Below are 27173 nucleotides of genomic sequence, written 5' to 3'. Positions count from 1 at the left end.
ACCTGATCCCAGAAGTCTTATAGAGCTTATAGGACTTCCTGTTCTCAGGTTCCTTTGTGGGTTACAAATGGTCAAATGGGCCCCTGAGTGAGGTTTTGTTGGCAGCTGTTATTCTCACTCACAGATCCAGGTCCAAGCAGCCAAAGCAGAGAAGTAAGTTAATATATGAAAGAATGAGACCCAAATATGTGCCACAGATAAGCATTTCAGCTCTACAAAGTGGGCACAGTCCTGGGAGCCAGGATTACCCTAACCATCACAAGCCCTCCACTTTGCCCCAGCCACAGGACAGGGGTCAGGCATCTAAAGAGTGTGATTTCTTTGGTCCCTGTGGTTTTTGCTGGGCCTCAAATCACTGTGTGACCACCTCTGCAAGGAGCAAGCTAATCTTTGGAGGAGGAACCAGGGTGATAGTCAAACTGAGTGAGTACCGATACTTGAGCCACAATTCTGTTTCCAACATTGAAGCAGGAATCTAGTCATCAATTTTAGATTGAGTGTGCTGTGTGGGCCCACATTAATCTGTCTCAAACTTGTCTTAAAATTGTGTAGTGTTGTTCTTATACATAAGCATATAGGGATGCACAAATTCAGTATGGAGAAAAATAGCACTGTATTGGTATTTTCTAGGATCTGTCTTCTTAAGAAAAGGAAAATAGTTAAGGCCTTTTCCTTATTTCTTCACAGCTTTGTCCCACAACGTAGAAGAAAGAGGAAAGCAATGATTCTCTCGATTCAGAGTGGTTAAAGGATTTGAACGTGTACATAATAGCAGGGCTAGCACCCACATGCTCTAAGGTGCAATATATTGCTATCTGTACCAGGCTTCACCCTCTATAACCATCACTCTGATATATCTCCTCTGGCCCTCATTTTTCCCAATTAATGCAACTGAAATATTCATAACTCTTATCTACAGGCTCACAGAAAGCATGTGAGGATTAAAAGGACATTACTCTGAAAAAGTCGAGCTGGAGGTTTATTTAGAGAGGTTCTGTTTTGTTTTGGTTTTTTCTAAGGGAGGAAATGGATATTGTTTTTGTTGTTGATGATACTGCCTTTTTCATTAGGGAAGAGAAAAAAGAAGGGAGAGATACTTGAAAGCCATGGTGATATGATCAATACACGAACATGTACAAATAAATCATTAAGGCATTCAACGCGGGGCCAAAAGGCAGTGGATCTGGCTCAGCCACTCACCAGCCACATGCCCATGGGAAGCCCTGTAAGCCTCAGTTCATCTATGACATGCAGATTATGATTCTAGCTCTGCCTAGCTCAAAGGATTTTGTAAGAATCAAGTGAGATAATGTATGTGAAATCTCTTTGAAAAGTAAGGGCAGTCAGATGATTCATGAATTTTTTGAGAGTCAGATTTTATGAAAAATTCCATTTGAGGATAAACTTGGAAATCAAAACGCTTCATGGATCTTGGCTATGGCAGAGAAAGGGTTGAACATGGATATAAGGTGAACCTTCCGAGCCATGAGAAACCAGAACATGAGAATTAGTGACTGAGACTGTCCCTGGAGACCATCAAGACCTGAGATCACTTGGGAGAGAAATGAGTGAGGTGGTGAGCTTCTTGGAAATGGTTTCAGAGGTTTCGTATCATGCCGAAGAATGTATGACTTTAAGACTTTTCTTGAGTTTACCTAAATATGTGTTTAGTGTTGAACTAGGTGTCAACCAAGCGAGAGAACCTGGGAGAATTTCTGTACTTGTAAATGAAGCTCACTTTGGTTTTTGTGGTGAAATAGATCACTGTGGGGTTTTCAAGTGGCCAGAAGCTGGTTTTTGGAAGTGGGACCATGTTAAAGGTGAATCTTAGTAAGTATTGAATTTTGAATTCTATTTGTTATGGAGACATGTAACAGGCTTTTTTGTATATCTAAGGGGACTGCCAAATGTTTTCAGTTTATTCAGAGTTAGTGGAGAACAGAGTTCTTCCCATGTCCTCCCCATCCTAACTGTAAGAGCTTATTTTGTTTGTAATGGTTTGTGATGGTTTGCATTGTTTAACAGTTTAATAGAGAACTAGAATGGCAGAAGTCTCCCCATCTCAGTGGCCAGCTCCATCAGAGAAGTCATCTGAGAAACACTCTGAGAGGCTAATATCTTCTCTTCCAGTGGGCCTCCTCTTACAACCTTAATGCCCTCAACAACCATTGCCACAGTTCCCAATTCCTGTAATGTCCCAAAGTCACTTTGGAAGAACCTTAGTCTCATTTTATCTTTCCTAAGCAGGAATTTATGAGGTGGAACTGTATCTAGTATTCAACAGAGAGAAGACATGATCTAGGCATCCATGCCCATCCTTGACACTGTGTGATTTGGAACCAGGTTTTGATCTTTCAGGCCCTCAAATTGCTGATCTGTAAATGGAGGTGACAATTCATTCTTCATGCTTGGATCTCACTTCAGACATCACCTTCTCAGAGAGAGCTTTCCTGCCTAATCCATCCAACAATCCACCAAACACAGACAACGCCTGGTTCTCCATCCCATTATCCAGCCTGATATGTTCCTGCATTTTCATCACTTAACATTGTATTATCTATGGATTGGTTTCTGTGTGCCTCCTCCTAGACTGTAAGCGCCATGGGGACAGGGACAGTGTCCCAGCGGCTTTCAGCTGTATCCTAGCATCTAGCCCTGGGCCTCACACATGGAGGTGGTGGGTGAAGAGTTGTTAAGTGAGTGCAGGACCCACCACATCTACCTTCCTTCTCACAAAGTAACAGAGCTTTACTGTTGCATTCCCAAACCCTGAGAGTTCACTGAATTCCTTGCCAAAGGCAAGGACAGAATACAAGTGTGCCTTGTTAGGTGAGTGAGCAGGTACTCAAGGTATTTGCAGGGCCTTGTTTCACTGTGCCTACCAGGCAGGAAATGCATTGGTCTTTGGAAAAGGAACCACAGTATCAGTGCATCCCAGTAAGTACCTGGTTATTATTGATCATAACACCTGAACTTATCCTGCAGATTTACATTGTACAGGGGACTAAATGTTTCATTCTTTTTTTCTAAATGTGTCCCTATGTGTTTCTATGTATCTTCTTTTTTTAATATTTATTTATATGACTGTTCCAGGACTTAATAGTGGCATGCAAACTCTTAGTTGCAGCATGTGGGATTTAGTTCCCTGACCAGGGATCGAACCATGGCCCCCTACCTTGGGAGTTCAGAGCCTTAGCCACTGGACCACCAGGGAAGTCCCTATCTCCTTATTCTTTAACTCAAGGAGTATTGGGGTTTGGTAATGAAAGACATTAAAACAAAATGAAAAAAATGTGTACTATCCCCCATGTCTAATACTCCAACCATACCCACCACATGCTCACAAATTTTTTTTTTTAAATAAACTAAAGTGAGTGATAAAAGAAAGACAGATTACCTATAGGGATGGGAGCAATTCACTAACCACTGGTAAAAGGAGCTGTGTACAGGGGTTGATGCCTAAGTAAACATGGGTACCAGATCTGATGTCCTTTGGCTGGTAAAACAAGATGACTTGGTGAAATTTTGCAAATCTTTCTGAAGGAAATATTTCAGAGTTGTCTAGAGACTATCACTTGGACTCTTCTCAGGCTTTCCCCTCCATCAGTTCTATTGTGCTCTGAAAAAGAAGCTTTCAGAGGCTTAGCTCCATGGCTTAGTCTTTATTTCAATAATAAAAAGGGAGGAAATCCCAGCCAGAGTTCCCAGGAAGGAGGACAGCTACACGCTAATCACACTAATCTATTATCAAGGTAGCTCAGGAATTATTGTCAGGCAGCACGGTGCTGTGATTTATAACACATTCATTTTTGCAAGTGGGACAAGATTATCAGTAAAACCCAGTAAGTAGACAATATGTCACTAAAGTAGGAGGCTTAATGTGGCCGTTGAACTTACTGCAGCATTTGTAGGGCCCGAGCATCAAGAAATGAATGGTTTATGTGGACTAAAATGCATTCTGATGTAGAAAGAAATGTTAAAGTAATGCCACAGAGGCTAGAAAGATCTAACTTGGAGCAAAAGTAGTCATGTCGATGAACCAAAAATAACAGACTGGAACAGCTCAGTCCGAGAGTGGATCATAAAGAAAAAAACAAAGTTTGGCTAAATACTGCTAGTCCTTCTAAACCTGGCTAGATCGGTGCATCTGGGCCAAAATTTCACCACCTGTAAAATGAAAATACTTCATCTCACCTCAGAAGTTTTTTAAAAATAAAATAAGTTAATGGATATGAAACTATTATTTTTATAAACTAGCAAATGCTATGTACATGTAAAATATTATGACTGTTTTCAGAACAAAAAGAAAAAGTTAGGATGGCTAGTACAATTCTACATACAGAATATGTAGGTTCTTAGTAAAAGAGCTATTTTCACATTGATCTGTAGCCATAGACATTGGTGAAAACCACTCTCTCCTCTACTGAAGTACAGACACTTAAAGGTCACCCACATGCGAATGGCAGGAAGGAAGCCATTCAGTAAAGGCCTGCATTGCAGTGTGAATCCTAGGGGTGACCGAAAGTTTGCCTTTGGAACTGGAACGACACTTCAAGTCACCCTAAGTAAGTCTAAATTCCTAAACATTTCTCCTTCCTTGTGTTGTCATCTCCCAGATTGTAACATTTGGAGCACAAAATGGGGATGTAATAAGCCCTTTCTGGCCATTTTTGAAAGATTTAAATAAAGATATTTAGAAAGATCCCTCATCCAACCTTTAATGTTCTAATAGTTTTGTCTCATCCAAGTTGTGCTCTTTCTTAATAGAAAAGAAAGCCAAGGCATTGCCCATGAGGCCAACTAAAACAGTAAATTTGCAGAGAATAAAGAGAAGGCAAGTGATATACATATATATTTTTTTTTTTTTAATCAGACCTGAACCAGAATGGATGCCCTTTAATCAGAGGCATGCCTGACTTTGGGGACAGAACAGAACTCAAGTAGGTAACCAAGGTGCAGCTGAGCCACTAAGTCTGCAAGATAAGGAGGTAGGAGCAGTAAGTAGTCACTCTGTGATCTGGATGTTATTCCATGAAGTTTCAGATTGACTGAAGTTAAAATTGGGAGAGACACTATGGCAGGAATTTAAAGTTTGATAAGTGTAATGAAGATAAAAGAGCTAGATACATCTGCTGGATAAATAGAGTTGAAAATCACAAGTTGGGTGGTGATAGACCCAGGGCTGTGAGTAGATAAAGGCTTCATTTTAAGTGTTGCACAATAAATGCTCATATTTGAGTCGAATGGCCTGTGTTATGCAGAATGTAAAAAGAAAGTTAAGATGAAGGGGCTGTATCTCTCAGTCTTGGGTATGAGAAGATGTATGGGCTTGCAGGTGTTTTTGACTGACTAAGAAACACTGTGGGAAGGGCAGAGGCTATACATGGACCTTCGGAAGCGGGACTAGACTGCAGGTCAGGCCTGGTGAGTAGAGTATCAGAGGAACAGCAGGAAGGTTGATGAACATGTTTTCATGTCTCAGGAAATGACTGTATGATTGAGGATGAGCTGGAGTTTTGGGGATCACTGATACTAGCGTTCTAACATCTGGTTCTGGCAAGAGGATTAACTGCAACATGGCTGCAGTCTCATTCTCTTAGAAACAAAAAGGACAGTCCTTCTCTCATAGCTCCTCCTAACATGTATCTGTCCTGCACTAAAAAGTCTCATGCATCAAGGATACTTGTGTAGCAGGACTGGTTCCACGTGCCCATCCCCACATCATCTGTTCTTCATTTGTAAAATAAGGATAATAGTATCAGAGTTCATGGCATAGTTATGGCCTGAATAAGGCAAGGTTATATAGACAGTTGTTAACCCACTTGGCACATAATAGATTCTAGTACTGGTCTTCTTTCCCTTCCTAAGTAGGTCAGAGGTTGAAGGGCCCAACACTACAGGCTATTTTTGTATGAGGGTTTGCTACAGTGTGAATTCAGGATACAACACACTTACTTTTGGAAAGGGCACTGTGCTTCTTGTCTTTCCAGGTAAACGTTGACTCAATCCCACTCTTCTCTTCTCGTTCTCTGGTTTAAGGCTTCTACGTGTAATTTCTGTGTTTAACCCTTGTGACATCATCCTTGTTTAATCAGTTGACCTATGAATTTAAGGTCGAGCCTTCATGGAAGGCTTTGAAAAAGGAAAGTAAGCAACAGAAGAGTTGGGTTAGTAGAATTAGTTGAATTAGTAGAACTAATTCACTAGATCAGGATGGAATAGAGACTAATACTCTAGGTGATTAAGACAAACCTGGGTTTCCCCAGAAATAACTTGGCTTCCTGCTTAAAGACTAGCCTGTGGTGTCTCCCCGGTACCCCTCCCTTTCCTCTTCCCTCTGTATCCTGTATCTAGCCGTGGAATACTGGACAGCCTATGACACATACAGCTACAGAATTCTTTCATTAGTGAGAAGAGCTGCCTATTAAAACTGAAAGATCCTTAAGAGCAGAGGCTCCTGTTATATACCATGAAGTATCTAATATGGTCCTTTTACAAAGTAAGTGCTTGAAAAGTGCTTGTTTAATTGAAATCAAATACCCAGAGAAATGAAGTTTCCAGGCCACAGAGAAGAAGAGAATATAGTAAGTGACACAGTACATACCAGTATGCGGTAGAGGGGGGAAAATACTAGATTGAGAGTCAAACAGACTCACGTTTTGGTCTCTGCTACCAACTAGCAGTGAAGCCTGGACCAGATCTCTTGCCTCTGGACCTCAGTTTTCTCATCCAAAAATGGGAGAGTATATCTGGATGGCCTCTCTGGCCCCTTGGCACCAGCAGCCCGTGAATTTATTCTGCTTGGGCTGTGGAGAGTTTTTTTCTCATATGAGTAAGTCAAATAGCTATATTAAGTCTAAAACTTTTTCTAACTCATCAGGTAAATAAAGAAATGGGGTGAAGTGATAGAGGAAATTTATTGTGAGGCATCAGACACTGTGGAAATTGGGGAGGAGGAAACAAACTCACCTTTGGGAAAGGCACCCACCTAAAAGTGAAGCTGAGTAAGTGTGCAATTCTATGGTAAATGCAAAATGTATTCCAATGACAGTCACTGGGAGTTTCTCAAGGAGATGTCATTTTTGTCATTTGTATCTTATTTATAATTAACCACAATCTAGTGCTGAAGTATTAAGAATTGTAGCACTCAGATAAATTAGTGAAAATATTCAAACACTGCATGAGCATCCTTTCCTTATGGTGAAATTTAGCAAACTATTAAAACTTTTCCCAAGATGTGAGGCTGACAAACCCCGGTTTCTCCAGAAATAGCTTGGCTTCCTGCTTAAAGACTAGCCTGTGGTGTCTAGCCTGTTCTAAGCCCTGCTTTAGGGCTCCATGTGTATAGAGTTGGCCCAATCATGGGGTACCATTTTTGTATAGAGTTATGTTAGAGTGTGAACACAGGTTATCAGAAATTCGTGTTTGGAACTGGCACCCAACTTTTAATCAACCCAAGTAAGTCAGATCTCCAGAAATGTGTAACCTCACTTCCAGTATTGGGTTTACATGTATCTATGTAGCATTTGCTCTGGTCTAAATATAATATGATGATGATGATGATAATAGTCATTATTATTGTCATATCATTATTATTACCACTACTGTTTTGTTATTATTAATCATAGCAATGCTGCTAACTTTGAATTTACTTTTCTGCCACGTTATTCATCCTACCCTTTAAGGAGAATCAGTGTGAAGGTAAAAGGAGGAAAATGGACAGGACAAAAAGCTCTGTCCAGTATTAGAGTTTTCAGCACTAAAATTGAGCTAAATGCCAGAAAGAGGAAGAAAGATAAAAAGCAGGAAATTGCATGGCCGTAATCTCATAGAATTTTTCTACCTCCACTGCCATTGACTCTGAGACTCACCATAGGAGGCTATTCAAGGTCACTTTACCTATGCCCCAGCTCATTCCAGAGGCTATGTCCCTTTGCACTAAACATTATTCAAGAAGAGTCAGTGAAGTGCAGAGAAAGGAGGCCAGGGTTTCTAGTTTCAGTCTAGAGTTCTAGATTTGATTGCACCCCAACTGTGTCATTGCCCCTATGTGTGCCTCAGATGCCTCCAGTGTGAGATGAGATGGATGAAGCACTCAAAATCTATGGTTCTAGGATCTTACTCCTATAGCACCCTAGAGTTTATATCACTACAACCCAAGGATATTGACTCTTAGGGCTATTTCACAAATTCTCTAACACTAAAAAAAGCCTTATTGATTAATAATTTAACAACATAGAAATCATAACCACCATCTCAGTTTCTATGATGGGTGGATATCATGTTAGGTGCATGACATACAGTATTGTGTACCTTCAAACAACTCTACGGATCAAGGAACAGTATTTCTATTTTACAGAAGAGAAAACTGAGGTTCAGAGAAGTATTGCCCAAGATCCCAGGGTTAGTGAGTAGAAGGGTCTACATTCAAACCAGGATCTGCCTGCCTGATCTCAAAGGCTTACTCTTTCTACTACTTTATCTCACAGACACTGTACCAGTGCTTACTTAGAAATAAGGGAGGATGCCAATCAGAATTGCTAAGGAAATATATGGAATTTATCTTTTCTATTCTTAGATACTGCCATGATTGAGAGATGGAGCCTTGAGAGATCTTGACTTGGGTGCTGCAAATCTAAAGGATTCTCTGCTCCTTTTAATGAGAAATAAGTAATACAGGGGGCTGCTGAGAGCATTTACCCCAGTGGAGACAGGAAAGAGAAGAGCTGGCAGCAGCCACTTCCTTAACACTGACTGTCCTTTCCTCTCAGTATTTGTTGTATTTTCCCCAGGCAGACAGTCTCCAGGGTAATCCACCTATAAGTGCCTCACTCATTTGTGAATTATAGAAATATGCAATGGTGAGGGCACTTTGGGCACTTCTGGATCATAGAACTTTAGCTCTGAAAGGGAATTTTTTTCCTATAAGGAAATTAAGATCCAAAGAAGTTCATTGAACTGTCCATTATCATAAATTCAGTGAGAACTAGGGCTGGGACTAAAACATGGGGATCTTAGTCCCTGGGCCATATTCCATGACTACTGTTTGGAGAACTAACACTTCTAACAGGAAAGATGTATGAGATTGTCCATGAGCAGGGAAAAAAACTGGGTTTTACTGGGAAACTATAAAAAAAAAAAATAGCTCCTTACTTAAGAGTCTGTGCTTCTGCTTCAGGGGGCACAGGTTTGATCCCTGGTTGGGGAAGTTCCACATGGCCAAAATAGAAAAAACGAAAAAGTGCCCCTTACTTTGAATACCTTCCCCAAAATAAGGCTCCCTGAGCCAAATCCCCAGCTGTGGTATAAAAATGGAAGGAGAAGGAAGTGGTCCATTTTGTCACAGCACAAATCACTGTGGGAAATACTGGAGGCTTCAAACTTGTCTTTGGGACAGGAACAAAGTTATTTGTTGAAACAAGTAAGTTCCATGAAATAACCTGATTTTTATTATAGTTGAAAGATATCGATATCTGTTTTCATTGACTTTTTCCCCAAAGTTTTGTCTGCTATTTAAATAAGATAGGTTGGCAATGGTAAAGTTGCATTATATGTCCATGAGCACTGTTCATGTAGAAATATGTAGTGAACACTTAGTAAGTGTGGATGGACATAGCTACCCTAGGTCCTGTCTAGAACTAAAACTCTGTAATTATATGAATGACTTATTAAACCTGAATATTCATGCATTTTTTAATATAAACTACTATATACAGAGCAGGATTTTCTATTGAATTATGACTTATTTCTTGTCACCTTCCAGTGTTCTTAGAAGTGAAGGTTAAATAGTAAAATTACACACCTCTTCCTACTTTGATGACCACACACACTTGGTAACTAACTTGTGTGTGACTGAGGAATCCCAGGCTATGGCCCAGCTACAGGGCTCCATTTGTATAGAGTTGGCCTCGTTGTGAGGTACCATTTTTGTATAGAGTTATGTCAGAGTGTGAACATAGGTTATCAAAAATCATGTTTGGAACTGGCACCCAACTTTTGATCAACCCAAGTAAGTCAGATCTCCAGAAATGTGTAACCTCACTTTGAGTATTAAGTTTACATGTACCTATGTAGCATTTGCTCTGGTCTAAGCATAATATGATGATGATGATGATAATAATAATCATTATTATTGTCATCTCATTATTATTATTACCACTACTGTTTTGTTATTATTAATCAGTACAATGCTGCTAACTTTGAATTTACTTTTCTGCCACGTTATTCATTTTACCCTTTAAGAAAAATCAGTGTGAACGTAATAGGAGAAAAACATCTGTGTTTCCTTTGGAGTCAAGTACTTGTTCATTCCTTTGCCCCCTGTCTACTGAGGGTCCATATTAACCTCATGATATTTTGGTTTCTATGCTGCTTCCTGATTACCTATCTGAGAAATGCTTCCTTAGCTTTTCCCTGCCTAAGCACTTAGATTTTGCAGCTCATATTTACCCAGAGTATACTTAGCTTTTAACCTCTCCCTAAACTGTCCTTCTTGTCCCAATAATTATGCACAGTAAAGCTCAGTTCACCTCAGTAGGTGATGACTGACCATCATCAACAAGCCAGAGGCCATATGTGATTTAAAAAGAAACAAACCAAGAAAAGAAGTGTAAGATGTGGTTCTTGCTCTCGAAAACTTCCAGTCTTGTCAGAAAAACAAAACACTCATCTATTAAAAGTCTGTTCATTTATATGTGGGCGCACCAAGCAGCATGCTGTGTGCGGTCATGCACAGGACCTGGGGCCCTACTGGCTGGAAACAACACAGTGGACAGTCCACATTCCCTGGCAGAGAGCAAGCAGGATTCCACCCCTGTGTTTCTGCAAAAGGACCTAAGACTGTTACCTGCTGAGATGCTTGACTTTCTCAATAACCCTCAACAGAAAGCAGCCTGACTGGGGTGAGGATAGAAACAGTAGAAACAGGAATGAGTCAGGCGTGAGTCACCAGGAGTCTTGCTCAGCCCCAAGGAGGATGTGGTGACTCTGAGTCTCCCCGAAGCATGTTTTTAGCATGTGCCCCAGCATGGCTTACTGAGAATGCTCTTGCTCCCACTCTTTCTGGCAAAGGGGAACATACATTTTTGCAAATATCCCCAAGATGATGGTGCCTTCCTCTCAGGCGGGGCAGCTGAGGTAGGAAATGCCCTCTGCTGCCCTGGTACCTTCAGAAACATGCACACCCACCCGGCCGAGGTAGGAGACAAGTTTTTCACCAAGTGTTGTAAAGGCTCTGCTTCCCCCCACCCCCTGCAGGAGAAGTAGCCGGAGGCTGTTTGTTGATGGCTGTGATGAGGAAAATAGAGGTGCTGGGTAGCAATGGGGCTGAAGCTGCTACAGCCATTAGGGAATCTCCCTCCAGCACTCAGAGCACCCATCCCAGGATAAACCTTAGGGTCAGCCTTCCAGGGTTCCCAGCATTTAGAGCTCCTGGGAAGTATGTGTGTACTCTGTGAGAGGGTGGGCAAAGCCAGGACCTTTTTGTAATGCACTTACCCAGAGTGTGATTATGGAAACAGAGTCACTTTTGGAAATGGGACTCGAGTGCTGGTCACACCAAGTAAGTGAGCTGGGATCCTCCTGGGCACATGACCCTCTCCCCCACCCATTGATGTTCCTACCCCATAGGTGCTGGACAACTTACGTTCGTGGGAGTAGGAAGGGCATGTCCTCCATCAATGCCACACCTAACATTCTTAGAAGGTCACTTCCAAGAAGCTTTGTGTCTAACCTTTGTGTGCCCCTTGTTGCTTTCTCTCAGCATCTGCACTGACAATCTAACCCCCTTTGCCTCCACTCTGGAAGCACTTGTGTTTGACGAAAGAGTAACAGAGTCAGACTCTGCAGTGGCCCCAGGCAAGCAGGCTGTGCTGGTGGAGCTGCTGCTACAAGGGAGTTGCCGCCTCGCTTCTCCACTGACAGGAGCATGTGCATTCTCCTGAGTAAACCAAGTGTGACACTCTCCCAGTCCCATCACTGCCCCTAGCTTCAGGGGCCCTGGACAACTGTGGGAGATTCCTGAAACTCTGGGCATGTCGGCTAGTGTTTCCCTGGATTGTTGCCCCAACCACTGGGGCAACAGGTAGAGGGAGGTCATGTGAGATGGGTTTTAGTAAGGGCTTTCCTTGCTGTGTGTATCAAGAGGAAACAATGAACTTATATTTGGAAGAGGGACCAAGCTTGTTGTTCACCCACGTGAGTATTATAGAAATGGCCAAGGGATATTCTGTACACAGAGGACATATGATGGAAGGATATGGCAATAATGAGGGAGTCTATGATTGGTCTGCTCCGTCGTTAGAGAGCCCATTGTTGTCTGGAAGTAACCTACCATTGTGTCAGGTCTAATGAAATGGTTGAAGTTGTGCTGGACAAGGGTTTTGCATGGTGTGTGCAGAGGACAAATCCCTGAAGGTTGAGAAAAAAGGCTTCACTCTTGGTTAGGTTTCTGAAGCAGAACTATCTTCTTGGCAGCCAAGGGGTCCATCTTACCCCTCAATTCTGTGGCTGAGAATCTCTTACCATGTTGTCTTGGATCCATGAGATATTTGTCCCAGGCAAGAGCATCCCAGTGAGAATGCTGAGGCACCCTGGAGTGTTAGAAAGGACGGTGGAACAGGGACAGGTCTCCTCTGGCCGCAAAAAGCCTCATCCCTCCCTCAGTGGAAATCATTGCTGGGAACCACTGCACTATTACCTACTATTTACTGAATGTCTTACATGTGCCAGTGACTGTCCTTCATAGAATTTCTCATTCAATGCTCACACCCATCCTAATGCTAGGTAGCTAGTATTAGGCCCATTTTACAGATGAAGAAACAGAGGCTTGAAACAAATAACTTGCCCAACCCAACATCATACAGCTAGGAATGACAGAGCTAGAATTTAACTCTAATCTATTTGACTCCAGGGCCTTACTATTAACCATGCCACTACACTGCTACCACTGTCCCTCCTGTATTCTGTGAAGGAAGATCACAGACCTCAAAGGCTACTGGTCTGGTCCTTGGTTTGCCCGACCCAAGCCTTGTTGCCATGGTAACCATGGCAGCCTTGGTCCCAGGACTCATCATTTCTGAAGAGATGAGTAAAGTCATTGAACTGGGTTGGCAGAATGCAGGCATGGCAGAGAGAGGAGTAGAAACCTAGGGAGACTCGTTATTGGGCATAAAGTAACACAGAAAGAAATTTATCATCCAAACCTTGGAACAGGCTGTTTAAAAGCTCTGTTCCCAAGAGTGAAGGCTGTATGGGGGAAGGAGGGGGCAAGGGCAGCCACCCTGGGTGGCAGAGAGCAGTATTTGTACTGCATTGTAGCAGGGTGTGGACACAGGCAGCAGAACACTCACTTTTGGGAGTGGAACAAGACTCCAAGTGCATCCAAGTAAGTGCCCAACCTTAGACTCCAGCCAAAAGCGCAGAAAGTCCCTACTCTGCTTTCTTGGATGTTGAGTCTGCACTTCCCGAACTAATTTCTCATGCTTCTCCATGAGGTTTGAATGTTTTGAAATTTGAATTCCCAGCCACAAGCTCAACAGTGGTTTATTTTCTAAACATAGTCATTGCCAGTGGGGCCTGGCCTTTTCATCATTACAGAGGTAGACTCTTTTGCTATTTCTAGATTCCTTTGAGACAAAAGACCTTTATTGGAAAAGAAATCATGACCGATTATGCCAAAAAGATTATTTTTGTTACCATTTAATTTTCATGAAAGGTGATAAGTTAAATTTCCCAAAGACCATGGGCATGGGATACATTCTCACAAAGCTCCATGTCTAGTCAAGAGACATGGGAAGGACTTAAGGCCTAAATAATGCAATAAAAACAATACTGAGTTTAGAAAATGGACCCATACAGTACTTAAAAGATAAATGAAACAGTCTTAATAAAAGAAGATAGCAGAATTGCATTTAAAATGAATTAAAATATTGAGAGGGCTTTCATTCAACAAATATTTACCAAATAACTATTATTGGGGTGACCAAAAGGCTCTTTCAATGCAGGAGACGTAAGAGACATGGGTTCTATCCCTGGGTTAGAAAGATCCCTTGGAGTAGAAAATGGCAACCTGCTCCAGTATTCTTGCCTGGAAAATCCCGTGGTCAGAGGAGCCTGGCGGGCTACCGTCCATGGGGTCAAAAACGGGTTGGACACAACTGAGCAACTGAGCACACACAAAAGGCTCATTCGGGTTTTTCCATAAAGATCTTACAGAAAAACCTGAACAAAATTTTTGGCCAGCCCAATACATTCTAAGCACTATAGAAGGAAGGAGGGAGGAAGGGAAGGATAGAAGAGAGAGAAGGAAGAAAGGAAAAGGCAGAGTCTCTGTCATCCAGTATCTCCCAATGGCTAGACATCCATACAAATAGACAGCTAAAGACAGTGTCACCACACTGCAGTGGAAGTACACACAAGTTGCGATGGAATAGCAGAAAGGAAGGCATCCTGACCTCCTATCCTAGCTGCTTGGTACTTTCATCCATCCTGCACTGCACCATAAGCTCCGTGAGGTTGAGACCCTCTCTCTTTCATCCTTACACCTCCACACCCCAGCACCACACCTGACACATAGGCATCACCAAACAAATGATCATTGAAAAATGCCTTTAGCTAGAGAGATGGGGAAGACTTCAGTGCAGAGGTGGTAACTGTTTAGAACCTTTTGGTTTAGACAGTAGCAAGTATTCTCCAACAGAGTTGCTAAATTTCAAAACCAAGAGATTACAGAATCCATCTGAATGTGCATGGATGGGTGAGAGCCCATTTCTCGAGGGAAAACTTCCTCCATATTTGTCCGTTTATTTATGCACTCACCAAAGCCTCTTCCCTGCCCTGGGTCAGTTCAGGTTGCCTTTAGAAAGCCTGAAACCCCGTCATATTTCTAAAGAACCAGAGTTCAGAGGTATAAGAATTGCACTACCCTGCTAGGGAAGTAGCACAAGTAGAAAATCCTATGGTAGCAAAAAGGAAAGTGGTCTAGTGATAAATACTTGAAGTATATGACTCTACTTGAGACACCACCCAAGACAGAGAATTTTCTCCATTAGGACCAGAATCTCCTTTGAAGCACACAGCTCTAAGGTGTGTAGGAAGGTGTGTGGAAAGAAAACCAATAAATTCACATTTGGGCAAGGCTTTCAAGTTGCCATTGTTCCCAGTAGGTAAACCCTACAAAGTGTTGGGGTGATGTGGTCTTGCATGATGACTGCATTCATATCTGCCCTCGAGCCATTCCTGACAGCGCCAAGAAAATTTGCTACATAGCTGACTATTGTTCAGCAATTGCCCGAATAGAATGAAGCTGTTTTATAATGATTAGAAAGAAATAATCAGCATCAATGAGACCCCTAATTGTGTCCGTAGGAGTTGATAGGAGAACAAACAGACTCAGAACATGAAAGCTTAAGGATAAAATTAGGCTGAAATTTAGGAAGAATTTTAAATTCTTTGAACTAGAAAAGGGACTTCCGGGGAATGTATATCTAAACCTGTACATGTTCCACAGAGTTTAATGGATGTTTTAAGAAAAAAACATTATTGGATCAAATAAGTTTAAGAAGCTCTAAATTTCTTTGTTGTAAGACCTCTCAGAACCTTTAAAATGCTAATATGCATTGTCAGGCTTCAGGACTGAAAATGGAGTATACAGCATTTTCCAAACTTCTTTGAGCTTAGAATCTTTTTTGCAGAGAAATTTAGGACTAGAGTTCTGTGAAATTCTCACTGAAATGGACTTGTCTAAACCACTGTCAAACTGGAGATTTTTTTTTTGTCTCCATATGAACGTTAACCCTAACCTTAGAACTTTCCAGAGAACTAGATTCTTGGGCCCCATCTGCAACTCACTCCTGATTCTCAACCTTCACAATTAAGCAGTCCTCCTTGTGCACTTCATGGGACTGTTCCTATGGCAATATTAGTCTGTGTCTGCCCTCAAGAAGTAATGGAACCACTTTCTAATAGCGCTCTCATAGGCCTCCCTTCCATGATTAAGTTGTACTCAAGGTTTTCCATCTATTGCCAGTGCTGTGCATTTTCCCTCAAGATTCATTTCCCAATTAATCTCTGGTTTTTCTCCAGACTCTTTCAGTTTTCTTTCCTCACTTTCAGTGTGGAATCTAGAATGGGCATCCAACCTCCAGAAAGAGCCTGATCTACTCAAGGCTGGCTGGGAGAGAAAGGTGTGTGAGGTTGTTACACAGAAAGCTCAGGAATTAGGACTTGGTGAGCCGGACTTTTCTCTTGTGCTAGAGAAAGAGGAATGTTGAAGGAACCTGTGAAATAGACTCAGGAGTGGTTGCTAACCCGGCCAGGGGCCAGAGTTCTTGTAAAGCATCCTCCTGGTGTGTGTCGTCTGGCGGCTACAACAAGCTGACCTTTGGCACCGGGACCAGGCTGACCATACACTCCCGTGAGTATGACGGTGTGAATGACCAAGGCAAAGTGATTGACCATTTGTCTGCGAGAAAACCGGCAATAATTTATGGCAAACTCGAGGATATGTGGAACACTCGTTTTCATTTCTACAAACTCTCTGGTAACTTGAAATGTTCCCATTTCTCATGTTAAAGATAGCAGTGCCAAGAGCCAGCTGGGTAAATGAAAATCTGAGCAGAACAATTTACAGAAACATAAAAAGTGTTGCAGATACTTGGTGCTTTCAAGCGAAACGGATCATATCAGCACCAGATAATCTGAGCATTCAGGAAATTAGCTAAATGCTCTTGGGGGAAAGAGATGAGTTAATGGCAAACACAAATTCTCTTTTATTGCAGCAGGTAGCTAAATTCCCTGGATGGACTAATGAGCATAGTGTGGGGATAGCTGCTCACAGAATCTTTCTCTCTGAGATTGAGTAGAATTTTGAACTGCTCCCAGGGTAAAAATGACCCAGACCCCTATGTGAATGGCAAATACGACAAGGTGTGGGGTTCACAGCATAGCTTAGGAGGCTAGCAGACCTTGGGGGGAGTCTGGATTTGTCCTCTCCAGCTAATTAAGTCTTCACTTTCTCAACAGAAAAATAAAAATTAGCACATCATAATATGAGATAATGCTTGGCATATAGCAAGTAATCAATAAATGACAGCTTTTCTAAATAATATTAATGATAATTATCATCATCATCATGAAGGCTTTGTTATTCTAAAGCTTCATTATTGTAATGGGAAAGGGGAACAATTTCCATGGGAAATAGGAAACCTAAGAAACAAAAGCCAGGGTCCCTTCTCAGATGGTACCCTCAGAGCCTGGTAGGTTCCAGCAGGTTAATGTCAGGACGGTTATTGCAAAGACCTTACTCTCGGTGGAGATACGGCACTTTTAAGTTAAACTTTGGAGCAGGGACCAGCCTGAGTGTCCAACCAAGTAAGTAATGTGGGGCAAAGGTGGACATTGACAGCTAATTCTTCTTTGTCTGAGATGCCTAGTTGAGTGCAGGTGCTTTCTTTTGTTGAATCCCAAAAGGTTCTCTCCGCCCATCCCAAAACATCCTCCCATCCTGCTCTCAATGCTCAGCAAACACCCTTGGGCCAGAACCTGAAAAATCATGAGTCAGATGATGGGCAAGGAGTCCTGGACCTTTCACGAGAGGATCCAAGACACTGTTGTCCTGAGCAGGGGGTGTTGTCTACTGAATTCTGTGTTTATGGAAATCAGAACCTCCAATCCAGAGCACTACAGCAGGATGGGGCAGGAAGAAAAGGATTAAGAGACAGACTCAACACAGAAGAGCAGAAGGTCTAACTCTAAAGAGTGTGATCTTCTGTCCCCTCTGAGAGACCAGTGTTTCTCACTGAAGTAGGAGACAGGGCCAGTGAGTTTCTGTAATGGTATCCCCAGCAGTGTGAATACAGGAGGAGTGACCAGTAAACTCACATTTGGGAAAGGAACCCAAGTGTCCATAATATCTGGTGAGTCATTCCAGGTGGCACCATTTGCAACCCCATGGACCAGTGTCAGTAACCTTTTCCCTGGGGATCTTATTACTATGGCAAGGCTAACTGTGAGTGTTATAACTGTCTTACAGAGGCCTCTGTGAATGGAAAAGGCAACACTATCGATCTTGAAAATCCGTGTTTCTCTAGGTCAAACACATTAAAATTTGACTTTAATCATTCAACAGATAACTTTAAATGCCTTCTGTGTGGCCATCACTCTATAAAATGTGAGACTGAGTATGCATATCTAAGATAGATGTCTGAACTGTCTCCAAACAGTATAAAAACTAGTCAGTGGGACCGAGATATTCAGCTGATGATGTTAACAGGTACGGTAGAGATTCAAAGAAATGGGGTCCTGGATGAAAAGTTGGCCTACATGGAAAAGGTTTTATGAAGTAGAAAGAATTTGTTGAGGCTAAAGTATAAATTAAGATCTATTTGGGCAAAGTAAGGAGATGAGGGGACTTCCAGGCATAAGAAACACCAAGAAAGAGGGCATGATCTCAGGAATGAGCAAGGCATGTGCATTTTGGCCAAGTAAACACTCTGATAATGAAGTTAGATGGAGAGAAAGCCAAAGATGTCTTCAGAGACAATGGAGAAAAGGAATGCTAGAGCCTTCAGGATAATACAGACAAGACCATTAGGGCCAAGGCCAGCCACTGGGAAACAGGGAAACAATTCAGAAATGCAGACCAGAGGTGAATGCAAAAGAGGCCAGCTCTTCCTATGAACAGCTCATGGCCTAGACCACCCTACTTTGTTGCTCAATGGCCTGTAAGAGCCCATCCGTCAGAGGAGGGGAAACCTAAGGCTTTTTGTAATGAAGACAGTGAGAGTGAGATGGAGGTGTTGCCTCCCAGATGCAGTTTGGGAAGGGAACCAGAGTTTCCATTACTCCAGGTATGTCTGTGAGGGTTCACTGCTTCCTGATGCTCACGAGGGCCTCAGTGGGACTCAAACTCAAAGTCAGTACTGCTCACTCACATTTAGGGTTCCTGGTGCCCAACTTCCAAACACAGATTTGGTGGTAAGGGAGCTTTCCATCATTGCTGTGCCCTGGGGATCTTAGGCACTAGAGCCTTGGAACATGTGCTTCTGTGGTTAATTCTGAATTAAAATGAATGGTGAGGATCTAGAAATAGCTGGACTTCCACACTGAAAAGTTGATCCAGTCTTGCTAAGCCTACCTTCTGAGATGTCATCAGTGGCAATAGGCATTTATCTTACTACAGTGGAACAGGATGTTTCTCTCTCAGGGCTCTGGAAGATGGACCCCTAAAGACCTCCAAATTAATAATGACTCATTCTTTGTTTTCAGACAAAACTGTTGCATTGAGGCACCTGGGGATAAAAGTAAAAGGGGGCTTTACTTTTTAAGGACTTCTTCTTTAGTATTTATTTACTTATTTGACTGCACCAAGTCTTGGTTGTGGCACGCAGTATCTTTAGCTGTACCGTGAGAACTCTTAGTTGTACCATGTGAGATCTAGCTCCCTGATCAGGGATCGAACCTGGACTTCCTGTACTGGGAGCTCATTCTTAGCCACTGGACCGCCACGTAAGTCCCTAAAAGAGGGCTTTAAAAAGCCAAGTTTCGGGATAAATATCCAGGTTTTTTGACCAAAAAGTCTAATTAGTAGAAATTTTCCATATCTGATGGTCACTAGGCTGTTTATTTATCCCACAATTATTTCTTGAGCACCTAGTATATGGCAAAGACGAGGGACACAGCAGGGATCTAGGGACAGGTCCTAGTTGTCACAGAGCTTATATTCCAGGGAGCCAGGGTAAAGAGTTTTGTCCAGCTGTGTTCATACAGGGTATATACAGGACTTGAGAGAGGAAATTCAAGTGCTCCAAATCGTGGCAACCACTAAATGCTGTGCCACGAAGTGTGGACATTATCCTATAGGTGATAGGAGTCTCTGGAGTATTTTGAACAGAAAGTGACTCGATCAGCTCCATGTTTTAGAGAGGTCATTTAGATGATGAGCTCAAAGAAAAGACTGAGGTCAGGGGAGCAGGAAAGGGTGAGTAAGAAGGAAACCAGGGGTAAGGAAGCCGGACAGGAGAAACAACAGCAAAAATGCACATGGGGAAAGCCCAAGGGTATCAAGTGGTAAAAACGAGAATTGAGAGAGGCTAAAAATCACCTCAATTCTCTGACTTCACTAACCGCTCTTTCATTTTGATCTCTCACTAGCAAAGTTGAGCAACAATAAGCCTGCCCTGGTATCACCCTCCATGGACCTCAGCTGGCTTTAAGTCTCACTCTCAGCCCCTGCAGCCTTTCCTCGTGGTCTGTGGCATTGCACCCTCCAGACCAATGCCATCTGATAGACTTTTCTGTGACAATGGAAATATTCTGTCAACCTGCACTGTCCTACACTGTAGGCATCAGCCACATGTGGCTACTGGGGTCTCAGAATGAAGGTTTAATTGCTAATTGAATTTTTAATTTTACTTGATGTTTGTTGTTGTTGTTCAGTAGCTCAGTTGTATCTGACACTTTGTGACCCCATGGACTGCTGCACACCAAGCTTCCCTGTCCTTCTCTATCTCCCGGAGTTTGCTTGATGTTGGTTAGTGTAGCTAAAGACTATCACACTAGACAGCGTGGTCTAGACCCTCTCCAGGCTGACAGCCGCTGGCTCTAGGATCTGAGTGAGTTTAACCAGGACTCAAAGTCAGGTATCCGGCCCCCATAACAACCCGTTTCTCCCTCTGAAGTCAACCTGTGTCTGGCAACAGCTTTCTTGAGGCCACATTCTCTCAGCACCTCCACACCCTTCCACATCACCCTCTCTGGTCCCACCCATGACTCCCACTAATGACTGACACATCCACTGGGGTGTGGTATTAGCTAATGGCTTCCGGTCTCTCCCCTCCCAGTAAAAGATTTCTGCCATAAATCTTTAACCCACAGTGATGTCGTCCTCTCGGGCACATGGAGATTGGAGGGGAGCAGGCAGAATCCTTTGAAGCCAGAGCTTTGGGAGTTGCTCACATGTGACCATAGACAACCCCACCCATAGGCAGCTCTGCCTTGATTCAGCATCCCAAGGCCATGCCAAGGGCTGATTCCCCTGGTTTTCATCCAGATGGATATCTGCATTTCCAAGGCCACCCTGACTGGCTCAGCACACGGGGGGCGTCATGTATCACTGGTCTGCAAGATTTTGCCTGTGTGGTGAGAAGCTAGGGGAGCAGAGAACCACGGCCCCGGAAGCTGCCATCCCAGCCCTGCTGTAAACTTGCTGGGTGGCCCCAACGTGTTAATACTCCTAATAAACCTCTGCTTCCTCCTCCAAAGGCAGGAGGTCTGAAAGAATAAACCCTGAGGGTTGCTTTAAAAACACAGAATCCCATGAAAATACTGAGGAGTCATTCTCAGCACTAAAGAAAAGCCTCCAGCTGCTCCTTGCTTTCCCTGGACGGAAGAGTAGAAACTGTATTACTGGGTAGCGCAGTTATCATGGCAATCTCCTGGTAGTATCAAGAGCTGCAATTACTAAATTATTTCAGTTTATTAAGTATAACTTTACATGGAGAAACTCTCATGGCTTCTCAGAAGAGCCTGGTCAGGAAAAAGAATGAGGCAATATCCCCACTTGACAGATGAAATTCCTGAGACTCAAGGAGCTGGTGTGAATTGCTCAAAGCCTTGTAGCTAGTAAATGAGAGAGCCGGGGCTTAGACACAAGGGTTCTGATTTAGAGCCTAAAGCTTTTATCAGTGAGAGAGATCTCCTGGTGATGTGGCCCATCTTCCAAGTTCATGCCAGCCTATTACAAACATCACACTCCTGTCAACACCAGCCCAAGACAGGGAGACCACCCTAGACTCTAAGACATATGGCTTGCTTTGCTGGGTCTCTTTTCTCTGCTTGCTTTGTCCTGCCAGAACTATGTTGTTGCTTCCTAGGCCTTCTGAGCCTTTGAAAAAGTTCCTATTAAGTAGAAAGATGGGCAGCATCCTTAAGTAGCCCTGCACTGCTAGTTTCCTTGAACGGTAGGCAGGGCCTGGCAGAATGTGTTCACTGAGAGCCTGGCCTCTTGGCCAGGACCAGTAGTTTGCGCCTGTCCCTGAGTCCCATCTGTTGTGAGCAGATGGTTTCTAGGATGTTCTTTCCCACCTCAAACCTGAGAATGTGACTTGCCAGCCCCATAGAGCCCCATTCTTGCCCATCATTGGCATCTGGATTCAGGCCTTGGTTGGAGCAAGGAGGAAAACAACCATCTCCTAACCTGGGTCCTTTTGGTCCACAGAAATCAAGGACCCCAACCCCACTGTGTACCAGCTGAGAAGCCCCAAGTCCAGCGACACTTCTGTCTGCCTGTTCACCGATTTTGACTCTGAAGTCCAGCTGACACAAATCACGGGGAGCAAGTGGAACATGATGCACAAGACAAATAGCACCGCACTCAACATGGAGATCCTGGGATCCAAGAGCAACGGGATAGTGACCTGGGGAAACACCAGCGATGCTGGATGCGAAGACACCTTCAGCAAGGACATTCTCGTAGCCCCCAGCGACGGTGAGTGCAGCCTGGGTTCGGCTCTAAGTTGTCTCCTCCATCGACAGGCCCATTTGTGCCCAGGGCTCAGGTGTGTGACATCCAAAAGCTGCTCTGATTGGTGGTCTCAACCTCATCAACTGTCAGCAAAGACCCCTCCCTTCTCATTCCTGAGCATCAGGGAGCCCCATCCAGGCAGGTCACAGAACGTCCTGGACAAATAGCAGAGGGGGAAGAATCTGAGAGCTCCAGGGCCCTGAAGCTCACCCTCTCTGAGCCCCACCCCCTGCCTCTGCTCAGCCCCTCACTGCCCTCCAGGCTCCAGTGTGCTTCTCCCAGACCCCTCCTTTTACTCCTCGCTCTCGGCCAAGGGCTTCCCAGCTCCTGACCTCATTCACTCATTCACTCAGCAATTGCTGATTGTGCCTGTACAACATGCCCAGTGCTGCCATGGAGGAAGAAATGCATCCGATGAGGGGTCTGCTCTGAGTAAGCCCCATTCCAGTTGGGGGAGACCAACCATCAACAAGCAGAAATCTAAAGAACTCCAGATTATCATAGTTGCTTTAACTTGGAGTTGGGGAAATAGCCACTCTAGGGACAAAAGTCAGAGAAGGGCCCTCTAGGGAAATGCTATCTGAGCTGAGATTTCAAGGCTAAGGAGATACCAGCCATAAGAAGAGAAAGGACCTTATAGAGTCAGGAGCACAGTGAGAAAGGCCAAGGGCAGGAGGAGATGAGGTGGAAGAGATAGGCCAGAACCAGATCACAGAGCTTTGCCAGTCATGAGAGGGAGACACTGGGTAGTGAGGAGCTATTGATTGCCTATTATCAGGCAAATGACACTCAATTTACTTTAAAAAAAAAAAAAGAAAGAAAATCATCCTGGGGGCTTCCCCAGTGGGTCAGTGGTAAAGAATCTGTCTGCCAGTGCAGGGGATACAGGTTCCATCCCTGTTTGGGAAGTCCCACATGCCATGGAGCAACTAAGCCCCATGTGCCACAAGTACTGAGCCTGTGCTCTAGAGCCCAGGAGCCAAAACTACTGAGGCCGTGTGTTGCAACTATTAAAGCCTGTGCTCCGCAACAGGAAGCCACCGCAGTGAGAAGCCTTGGCACCAAAACTAGAGAGTAACTCCTGCTTACTGCAACCAAGGAACATCTGGCACAGCCAAAATAAATAAACAATTTTTTTTTTCCAGTCACTCTAACTAGAGTGGAAAATGGATTGTAGGAGCTGAGAGTGGATACAGAAAAGAAGCTCATGCAGCAGAGAGAGGATGGAGGCCAGGATGGGGTTGTAGCAGGGGAGTTATTTATTTGATATTTTGTTTTTTATTTATTTAACTAAGGCACTGGGCCTTAATTAGGACATTCAAACTCTTAGTTGCAGCTTGTGGGATCTAGCTCCCCAACCAGGCCCAGGCCTCCTGCATTGGGAGCACAGAGTCTTGGTCACTGGACCATCAGGGAAGTCCCTGTGACAGGGGAGTTAAAAGCTCAACACTATTTGGGATTCAAAGCTAGAACCATGCAGGGTCGAAAAGGAAAATGGGAACTGAGGAAGGTGGCTGGATTTTCTTTCTGAGCAGCTAGGTCAATGATAATGCCATTTACTGAGTCAGAAAATACAAGCAAACAGATTTGCAGTGCGGGGGTCAAAACCTTGTGGAACAGATGAAAGCATCTATACCCCTTATGGCACTTCTCACGGTGTCTGTCTTACTTCCTCTATCAGACTCCAGACTGGAACTCACCCAAGGGTGGAGTCTGATGGCTCCTTGTGTCATGTAACATGCACTTAGCACAACCAGTATTAAGTAAATAAAATGGTGCCTAGAAGCCAGGGTGCTGGTCCTTCGACGGTCAGTGGTGGCCCCAACAGGTGCTCATACGGGACAAGTTCCTTCCAGATCTCTCCACGAGGAGGCATGGAAAAGCTGGAAACATTCACCAGCCCCACTTCTGGGGTGGGAAGTCAGAATGCTCAGGACTCTAAGAAAAATGTCTTTATTTCTCCTTTTAGGAATCGCCTGTAATGCCAAGCTGGTAGAGAAAAGCTTTGAAACAGGTAAGCGAGGGATCCGTCCTGGCTTCACACAGGTCTGGGGAGACGATGAACCCACAATCACCCAGACGGGATAGAGGCAGTGTGAAGGAACATGTGGATCTAGGAATGAAGTTCTAAGGAACAAGAACAGCAGTTCAAGCCCCGTTCAAAGCTGCCTGGGGACATTCTTGAATCCCTAGATTCCTCTCACCGTCTCTAATTTTCTTTTCCATTCTAAGAACTTCAAGGATACGTCTAGTTCCTCTAGACCAATGACTCACTCCCAGGCCTCTATATTCCTTTCAGTGGATTCCTCCACTGTCCACAGAGATCAAGAGAGCTTCTGGGTGGCCCAGCTGGGAAATCTCTGACCAGCTCACATAAAGCCCTAGACTAACCCGGTCTTCCCAAGGATGTTCTCCCTCCATAGCCTGGGGGTTTTGCCTTCTTTCAAGAAGAGCAGAAGAACTCATGTGGGCGGTGACCTTGGCTCTCAAAGATCCCCACCACTCCTCACCACCTACTCTGGGCCCACGCTCATTTCCATTTGAGTCATTTGTACTGAGTCATCCTTCTAGGGCTTGCCTTATGGCCCCTGCAATGCGGGAGACCTTGGTTCGATCCCTGGGTCGGGAAGATCCACTGAAGAAGGAATAGGCTACCCACTCCAGTATTCTGGTCTGGAGAATTCCATGGTCTGCATAGTCCATGGGGTCGCAAAAAGTCGGACACAACTGAGTGACTTTCACTTTCACTTTCATCCCTCTTGTGGTTCTGCCACTAGATTCTCACTAAGGGGCCCAGACCCAGGGTGTTGCGTGTGCCAAGTTCTGAGCATCCACCACCCCCCACCCACTGAGAGGCTCAGCCCTAAAACTGAGAGTAAGGCTGTTGGTGTTTCCCTTTGGAAATGAAATGCTGCTGACCCTGGTGCATGCACGCTCAGTCACTAAGTTGTATCCGACTCTTTGCAATCGCATGGACTGTAGCCCACCAGGCTTTTCTGTCCATGGAATTTTCCAGGCAAGAATACTGGAATGGATTGCCATATCTTACTCCAGGAGATCTTCCCAACCCAGTGATCAAACCCGCATCTCTCATGTCTCCTGCATTAGCAGACAGAGTCTTTACCACAGTGCCACCTGGGAAGCCCCTGTTGACCCTAGAGGGATGTTACAGATATGTTTATGAGGGGATGTGCACCAAAGCTCAAAGGGAGAGGCAGATGGAGGCACTGAAGCCCACCATACTCCCCACCCTGCTTTCGGTGTCACGGGGGCTGTGCAGACCTGCGCCATGACTGCTGTGGCTCCTTGTTTTTGCAGATATGAACCTAAACTCCCAGAACCTGTCAGTGATCGGGTTCCGCATCCTCCTCCTGAAGGTGGTCGGGTTTAACCTGCTCATGACGCTGCGGCTCTGGTCCAGTTGAGGTGAGCTGACATCTCAGCCAGGTGGTGGGGCCCCAGGCGCAGGTCCCCAGGCTCTGAAAAGGAACTTCCCCCAGGCTCCTGCTTTTAGGTCCTAAGTCTGGACCCACCAGACTCCTCCTTTCCTGTTAGTGGTTCCTCTTGTTAATAGCAATGGCCCAAAACACTTAAGAAACACAATACACTCCTCAGGTGACATTGGTCAACTCCTTTGAGCCACATCTCACCTACAAAGTATGAAGAACAGTTGTTATTATCCTCATTTTGGGAATGAAGAAACTGAAGCCAAGGAACATCAAGGCCACACAGTTAATGAGTGGAAGTTAGGAGACACTTAGGACCCAGACTCATTCATACCTACGCCTTCTATTGTACCCCAATTCATTGCAAATCTTAGGGCCCCCCCCCCATTCCTTTCCTCAGGTCCTCTGGCCCCAATGTGGTGAGGCAGTATTGTATTTGTTATCCACCCTAATTCTGACTAGAATCTCCAGACCCTTTCCCCCAGTGTCCCAGGTCATCCCACTGACAAGAGCATCTCATCAAAAAGAACTCTGGGTCCATCTGCCCCTAGAACTCTACAAACAGAAGCATCCTCATCACATCCCTAACTGTCCTGGGTCTCATCACTATGCAGCCTGACCCTGTTCTTCCTCATCCCAGGTCACCAACAGCCTGAGAGCCCCATGCTCCCTCGCCCCTTGCTCCTCGTCGCCCTTCCTCTCCCTCTCCAAGCAGAGAGGCGCACTCTCTGCCCCTGTGGATGAGAAGGCTCCCTCCTCCTCTCTGGCCTGGCTGGCCATACCACCAACTGAATCCTCCAGATACTGGCGATCAAGATGCTGACAAGCTGCCCAGCACAGCTGCCACCCACTCTGTTCCTCACTGCTGCTTGTCACTGCCTGGCATTCTTGGCAAAGTTGGGGGGCTGCTGCAGCCTCTCCTGGCTGTAGGGACACTCCCTCCCCACCCCCACCCCCCAGAGGCTGCCGCTGATGTCCCACTGGATGGTGGATCCCCAGTGGGTTCTCTTGGGCTCTAGCTCCCAGAGAATGTTGTGTGGTGTTTATATTTTTTACATAGTGTTTATAAAAAAGTATATATCACCCTTTTTCCCAAGATGTGGGGAAAAATTATCTTTTCATGATCTAGGCCCTGCTCTGCTGTGTATTTGAGCCACATTGTATATTCTGCTGCCAAGGCTTCAATAAAAGCGATTTGGAAGAGA

At 44.3% G+C, this 27173-nt stretch overlaps 1 gene segment (V, D, J or C); it reads left to right on the top strand.

Annotated features, from left to right (window-relative positions):
* Positions 1-158: 158 nt before the first annotated feature.
* On the top strand, positions 159-27173 carry LOC110137108 (T cell receptor alpha chain constant-like). The segment is given in 5 exon segments: positions 159-423; positions 22217-22486; positions 24492-24536; positions 25841-25948; positions 26609-27173. Coding segments are annotated over 4 exon segments (672 nt in total).

Source organism: Odocoileus virginianus, chromosome 6 (genome assembly GCF_023699985.2).
Source record: "Odocoileus virginianus isolate 20LAN1187 ecotype Illinois chromosome 6, Ovbor_1.2, whole genome shotgun sequence".
NCBI classification, from domain to species: domain Eukaryota; kingdom Metazoa; phylum Chordata; class Mammalia; order Artiodactyla; family Cervidae; genus Odocoileus; species Odocoileus virginianus.
This window is presented reverse-complemented; position numbering and strand designations above follow the sequence as displayed.